We start from the raw sequence: 7,652 nt of genomic DNA, 5'->3' as shown, positions 1-7,652 counted from the left end.
GAGCTAGTCCAAGCGACTTCTCAGGAGTCCTTCAAGAGGCAACTTGACCTATTCTTAAGGACCAAGGACAGCATCACATTATGATTTACCAATTTCTTTTCCTTTTTTATTGTTAACATACCTAGGTTCCTGCCTGGAGGATTTGGTGATCCCCTGCTACTAGACACGGAAGCCTGTTAAGCGAAAGCTTCTTCTATTTCGTCCACAACCATTTGAACCATTTGAATATTATAGCCGCGTGATCTAAAGTAGTACGTCACTCTTGCAATGTGTTCTAGTAAATAATTGTTTAACATTCACTTTTGAGAACAGTCCCTCCAAGCAATTTGAATTACTTTCTCAATATTTCCTACGGCCTACGTTTTCCCACAGAATTCCAAGTTATTTCGCGGGAAACTAAAAATTTCCAGACTGAAAATTTTCACATTACATTAAGGAGAACGCTGAAATTTCACCTAAATTCTAAGTCATGTATAATTTATGTGATAAAAATCAACTCAATCACTGTCGTTAGGCAACTTTGACGCTCACAAGGAGTCTCTATACATGAAATAATGTTTTTAGCACTGAGTGGTATCAGCTGATTCAGTAATGAGTTCTGTGCTGAAGTTTCGGATTTTTCTTGTTCATTCGTTTATATACTTCATGAAACGTACCACGACCGATTTCAAGAAAACACTCAAAATTCTCTCATTATGCTCACAATTTTCACATGTAGTCACTCTTCATTAATTTTCAAAAACTACCCATGCAAGTCCTCGAACTTTCCAAACACCTGGCATTCAAAAATTTCACACTTATCAAGTAACAGTTGTCTTTTGGTTGTCTTAAAGAATCCTAGCTTTTGCTTGTAGTTTATTGTCGGAAAAACAATGAACGGATATTATGAACCAAGGAATTTCATTGACGTAATCAAGTAGTCTTGTTCCGAAATACTTTTCATATCTAGCGTTTGAATTATGTACCTCTGTAATCGGAAGGTCAACGTCATGTTCTTGGGAATGTGTTTTTAGTTGCTCTAAAATGGATATACAAGTGCGTGTAGTAGTAGTACTATTAGAACGTGACGTGCTAGAACAATACTCAGGATTGAAACAAATAGCACTCCTACTGTAGTTTTCTTTCAGTGCTTCATAAAAACACATGGAAAATTATCTCTAGTTGCATTTTAACTGTACTGTTTTTCCTACTACGTGCTACTTTCGTCCACTCATATCTATCCATTTATGTTTTTAATTATGATCTTCCTCCTTACTCTTTTTTCACAATTTTGTCTCCATATTTGTATGGCTTAAGTGTGCTTCATTTTTAAAGTGTTATCCACACTTTTTGTGGCGTGTTCTTTCTTTTGGTGCCATGTGCCAGATTTTATGTGCGTCGTTAATTAGAAACAAATTGGATTGCGATTAATTTAGTAAATATCCTATAAAAGTTAATAAGTTCTTTTTTGTTTTCATGAAGACAAACGGTGAGCTCTGAGTATCTAAGTGTTCGTCACTCCAGTGTTTTTCCAACGGATCTCCATGTGCACCATTTTAAGTCATACTAATACGAACTAAGGTATTTGAATAACTCTCACTTTATTAGTGTTTATTATTTCAAGATAACAGCCTTGTGTTTTTTACCTTTGCTCAGCATCTTGTGGTAAATCAGCTGTCCAAATACATCAGTAAACCGATTTCTTTTCTACCTATCTTTATTTGAAACTCAGGCAACAATTTAAGTCTCTTCTTTCTTATGCTTACATGGGTGAGTTCAATTCGTTTTATCACAATCTTTGCAATCATATTATTTTACAGGGTGCAAACAGCCATGGACAGCTGGGTACAGGAGATGATAAAGATGCTTATGAACCTAAAATCATTAATTTCACTGATCCGATCGCCCTGATCTCCGGAGGTGGTGGTCACTCTCTGATTTCTGACGGTAAATGAAAAACAAAGTAATATTATGTACTAAGAAAACAATATATTCAGCTGTGGTTTGAATTCTGTTGGTCAGCTGGGTCGTTCAAATGACTGCAACCACTTTAAAATTATTCCTTACTCTTTTGCATCAACTGTTAATAAAGTATCGTGTGGCTGGGATTTTTCTGTTGCAGTACTAAGTGATGGATCTGTTTTCTCATGGGGCTCAAATGAATATGGACAGTTGGGCAAAGAAAGTATTAATTCAAGCATAATTCCTGTAAGTTTTTATCGGGTAAATATGATGCGAATGTAGGTTCGTGTTGATATAGAGCCTGTTCGATCTATATCTGCAGGTCTAAGGCATGTCGTTTCTGTGACAGGTGATTTTTGTTTTCTTTAAAGCAAGTTATTTTTCAGTCTCCGGAAAACTGTATGGTTGGGGTTCTAATCGCCGAAAACAATTATTGTTTGATAAAATGATGATTAAAGCTGAGCATTATGACGAATCGAAACAAATATGTTACCGTCCCACTCTGTTGAACTCTGTATTTGGCTACACACACGAGTGGGTCGATTGTGCCGCTGGTGCGCATCATTCAATTGCGAAAACAAGTATGTCATAAGCTCCTGTAAGTGTACTCTTTTTTATCTATTGGTTTAATAGGAATTTATAATTTCTTCATCTTTAGGAACTAATAAACTGGCCCTTTTTGGAGATACTAGATTTTTTAAACTCAAATCAGAAGTTCACGGTCTTTCTTCGAATATCGAAAGTGGACTTTCATCTCCTATCTGGTATGATGCCGAAGTATTCGACAACAATGAAATAGAACAAGTGGTCTGTGGATGGAGTCATGTTCTCGTTAGAACTAGTAAGTAACACCTATTAGTAAGAGTAATTGTGTACTTTTTTATGACTCATCTAACTAAAAAGTATTTCGCAAAAGTAAGTGCTATGTTACAGGAAACTCAAAAAAGCCAATCAATTAAAACTTACACATCTCACTAAACACCCGAGTAATATTGAAAGAGATATAATAATAGAAAACAGTTTACTAAAAACATTATGCATACGCGAGAAGTTAATAATAATGCTTAGTTTTTCCCTTATATACTTAAAAACGCTTTTGTAAAATCGTAATAGTAATAATTGCTTTATTTAGTATTGTATGTGGGAATATGGTTTTACAATGTTGTGCGCAGAATATACCAATAGCTAACTCCTGTACAGCAGTCAAGTCATTTGTACATAAATTCCTCACAAAATTTTAAAGAACAATTGGTATCCAAAACGTCGTCACTTTATAGTTTAACTTCTGAAATAATCAGTTGTAAAACCATTCATTCCTTGAGCTTGGTTAGAACCTACTTCTCACATTAACCGTCTAAATTATGAGAAAGCCAAACTGATAAAAAGTATTTTTTAAGAGCAACAAATATTCAAACAATTTTGGATACCAAGTGTTAGCAGCAATGGTGTCGCCTTCATAAAAGCTGAAAAGTAATATTAGTGGCTTTATTCAGTGTTTTTGTTCAATACAGTAAGAATTCTCACCATAAATTATTTCAGAGAGTTTGTCCTACTGTTCCTGTACATCGCAATGTATATACGCAACGGAAAGTTGTTGAGATGTTTTGCAAAAATCTCGAATAGGTTTGTATTTTCAACCGCGAAGGTTTATGTTTGGTTCTGCGCTTGTCTTTCGTGTATCAAATAATATATTATGGAGTTTTTTGTTTATCTCTTTGAGTGTGAATTTAATGTACTCATATCTATCTGTGCTAAACAATAGATTAAGGAAAAATTTGTAGGTAAAGCGAATAGTTCTGTTTAATAAATTAGCTTTAGCTAGTTGTTCTCAAGATTTCGGATGACTATCCACAACTATATTTATAAGTAAACCAAAAAATGGACCACAAGATTAACAGCCTTCCAACATACATAAAAACCAAGCGTTTGGTTTGTTAGGCAACTTGTTATTATGACTTCAACAGAATTCTTTTTGTAGTCTTTCTCAACATTTCATGTTTATGTAAAGTAACGCGGTTTAATCAGAGTTGAAGATAACATCTGTTATATTTCCGATTGATTCCTATGTAAACAAGTCCCAGTTTGTGTTTGAAACATTTTTCAGATTTAGGTTTTTATCTCTTGAGTAGTTTGTATAATTGCCCAATCTCACCATTCCTCTTCAACTTTGCCATCGATGACATTCTGGAAACAGCTCTGATGGATGTAAATAACGGGTGTGTGGATCTGTTGCATGGAGAAAGACTTCTCGACCTTGAGTATGCGGACGATATTGTCTTACTGTGCGATAATGCCCAAGGCATGCAATCCGCACTTAATCAGTTGGCAATCAATGTCCGTAGGTACGGTATGTGCTTTTGCACCTTCGAAGTGCAAAGTACTTCTACAAGAATGGCAGGATTCTAATCCTGTACTCACCCTGGATGGTGGGCAGAAAGAAGTAGTCGAGAAATTCGTGTATCTAGGTAGCTGCATAAGTGCTGGTGATGGCATGAGTGATGAGATCAATGCACGTATAGTGAAAGCCAGAGTCAAATCAGTAGTCTAATTAAAACCGTAACCTTTTAATTCTTCGTGTAATTATATTAACTGTACACTATGTATTAAAAGTTTTCATTTATACTTACATATTACTGAATAGATTATTTACCTAATTATTGTTGATCGATTGAGTTGTTTTGTGCACTTATCTTAAACGAAACTAGTCACAGGCAAGTTATTGTTAGCTCAAGTCACTCACGCTCAACCTTATCTACTTTTATTTTTAAAAGCTTATTTTTAATAAACTACTTACTACTCAATATCATCTCTAATAAAATCAAATAAATTATGTCAAAAATAACTATTTCGTATTCAGGGACGAATTACAAGCTTATGCACTTGAGTTCGAACTGTAAATTTTGTGCAAAGTTTGGTATGGTTATCCGAACTGATGTCAAGGAAATCGGGTTTAAACTTTTCAAGAAATAAAGGAACTTCTAATAGTGGATGATTGTTATTACCCAACTTCTTTGTAGGGAATGCTCATTTTTATTGTTTAAAGATTTACTAGTTATAGTTTCTTTCATATGATTTCATTTAGTAAAAATACACTGTTATTTTGACAGGCATTGTTATGATTAATACTGATCAATCGGTGCATTATCTGTGAATAGTTTAGCGGTTACTTTACCAATTATGCCATCAAATTTTTAACATGAGTTGTAATTTCTTGATATTGTTTTTTTCATTAAGTCACTTTTCGGCATAATAATTTTAACATAAATATTTTTATATACGTATTTGTTTAAGAATGTGTTTGCTTTATATTTCTAGGTGTTGGAGAAGTTTATTCGTGGGGTCGATCAGACTTTGGACAGCTTGGACGAACTGTTAACGTATTAAGCAAGTTTATAGGAAAATCTAATGAGATTTTCCCGAACTTCGATGTACATCCTGGAAAAGTACATTTTCATTTGAATACTGGTCATGAAGTGACTATAAAATCTGTTGCTTGTGGTTCAGAGCACTCATTGGCTATAGATTCAAATGAACAGTTATGGGTTTGGGGTTGGAATGAGCATGGTATGTGCGGTGTTATAACGAAAATTGCAAGTCACATAGAAAAACATTGGACTGAAGAAGAAGTTATTCCTTACATCACACAACCATATCGAATAAATTTCCGATGTTTTAATCAAAATTACAAAGTGAAACATATCGGTTGTGGATACGGTCATTCAATGGCGTATGTAGAATTTGGTTCGCAAACGTTGTAGAAATCATATTGGATTTTTGTTTGTAATAAAATTTGATGAGTTTTTCTCGTATTCACAATGAGTGTACTAACGCATATGAAAAGTATGTGCCAACGGTTGATAGCCTAGACAATATTCTCACCTATATGAAATCTCGATTAGTCAAGTCACTTGGAAGATTAACCCAGTACCTTATATTATTCTGTACTACCAAGGCTTATGAGCTTAATTCTTCGTGTGCAAGATACGAGACTATGACATCATAAATGACAAGTATCATTATCTACATAACTAGGACTCGGGACATAGAAAGAAGTAAATCGTTTATGGCCATCTAGTTTGCTATACCTTATGGACTGTAAAAGATAACGCAAAGGTTATTGAGTTGAATAAAAATACATGATTATGACAATATAGAAACGTATTTAATAGGAATAACCTCGAAAGTCTTATATTTTCAATCATTTGCTGCATCTTAATAGAGTCGTATTGTTTTGCTTGTGCTGGCATCAAAAATCGGTAAGCTGTAAATTTTGGGATAAGTAAAAAATAAGTACTCCAAAAACCATTATTTTCGTCGCAACACCCTAAAGTTCCAATTATATATTTAAGCATGAGGTAACGTAGCCGCTCACACTGCATTTGTTTGAAATTCAGACTGAGTCTATAGTCATTTGAATATGAAGACATTGTTTTTTTAATAGCCTGAATCATCTAGCTAGACGCTGTTGTAAGTTCTCGATTTGAGGATTATTGTGGTGAATGGGAAAATAAAGGGTCATACTGTCTTTACTTCCTGTACGATTTACTTCATCGTCCTGAAAATAAATCGTGAAGGGGTGTTGTGAAGCTTATTTCGCAGACGTCGTGTAAAGTTCAGAAGGGCATCTCGTCTAAGTAAAGTTCTGACATGAGATGGTGGTAAGTATCAATTCATACGAGCTTTTTTTAAGCAAAAATGTTTGACGGATGAATATATATATATATATATATATATATATATATATATATATATATATACTTCCATCAGACATTTCTATGCTAATCAGTGGAATCACAACATCGATGGCGCAGAGCAGTTTACCAATAAGTATGTCACGCTTGTTTTAAATGTTCGAATATTTTAGGCGTTCTGTGCACTTCAGTTTCCTCAGATTACGTTGACCTTGTTTGTTGGAATCTAGGTACCCCTCTGGTAGTCACTGATACTGGGATGTTCTGCCATGATTTGTCGTGTTATTTTTAGTCAGAATATCAGATGAGGTCCAAGGTTAACACTTAAGTATCCAATTTCTGTTTGATCGTCAGTGATGTGTCTATCTTTTCCATTTTTGGCTGGTTTTATCTACTTTTGATCGTAGTTTAATAGCGTTGCAGGATCCTTCACAAACCACACAAGTGTTGCAAATCATAACGTGTGAGGACGCATCCACTGTGCCGCAAACTGTAACAAAGGCATCTAATGGCAGGGGTCGAGTTGTAGCACAGTTAGTGTTATGTCTCGTTCATGTAGCATATTGTTATGTAAACATGATGTATCATGTGGGTAGTATTGTACGTTTAATGGATAAGAAAAGGATCCTAACAATTATCTTAAATGAATTTCTAGTTTCATGCATTAAAGTTTTCTTGCCAGTTATCTCACTTACAGCTAGTAAGATATCTGCACAGTGAACTAAAAGCCTTAACAAAATGGCTGGAACATGATGCAATACGAAACCACCGACTATGGCGTCCGTAGACTGTCTAGGACAGTAGATTAGAACCATGTAGTAGTTTGATTTCCCTTGTAAGCTCGCACTATTGTCATCTAGCATACTGCTTAATAATTATATATTATTATTTTCATGTTGAGGGTGGAGTATGAAGACTTAAATTCAAAACACCAGTTCATATACAAGTGAGGTCGTGGTACACTCGGCGTCAATACTTAATACACCATGGATTTCAAGGAGGATGAGTTGTCGGTCTCCT

At 34.7% G+C, this 7,652-nt stretch overlaps 1 protein-coding gene across 2 annotated transcripts; it reads left to right on the top strand.

Moving 5' to 3' along the window:
- The first annotated feature begins 223 nt into the window (after positions 1-223).
- Positions 224-6,620, top strand: MS3_00004011 (uncharacterized protein). 2 transcript variants are annotated; one of them, XM_051211894.1, is made up of 9 exons: positions 224-804; positions 842-1,414; positions 1,462-1,560; positions 1,604-1,926; positions 1,961-2,187; positions 2,224-2,290; positions 2,328-2,522; positions 2,600-2,782; positions 5,257-6,620. In XM_051211894.1, exons 4-9 carry the CDS (start codon positions 1,746-1,748, stop codon positions 5,697-5,699), a joined length of 1,296 nt encoding a protein of 431 aa, XP_051072012.1. In that variant the 5' UTR covers positions 224-804; positions 842-1,414; positions 1,462-1,560; positions 1,604-1,745; the 3' UTR covers positions 5,700-6,620. The 2 variants fall into 2 exon arrangements, with proteins under 2 accessions (XP_051072012.1, XP_051072011.1); XM_051211893.1 differs by having other exon boundaries at positions 224-1,560; positions 1,604-2,187.
- Positions 6,621-7,652: the final 1,032 nt, after the last annotated feature.

This window comes from Schistosoma haematobium, chromosome ZW (assembly GCF_000699445.3).
Source record: "Schistosoma haematobium chromosome ZW, whole genome shotgun sequence".
Lineage (NCBI taxonomy): Eukaryota > Metazoa > Platyhelminthes > Trematoda > Strigeidida > Schistosomatidae > Schistosoma > Schistosoma haematobium.
This window is presented reverse-complemented; position numbering and strand designations above follow the sequence as displayed.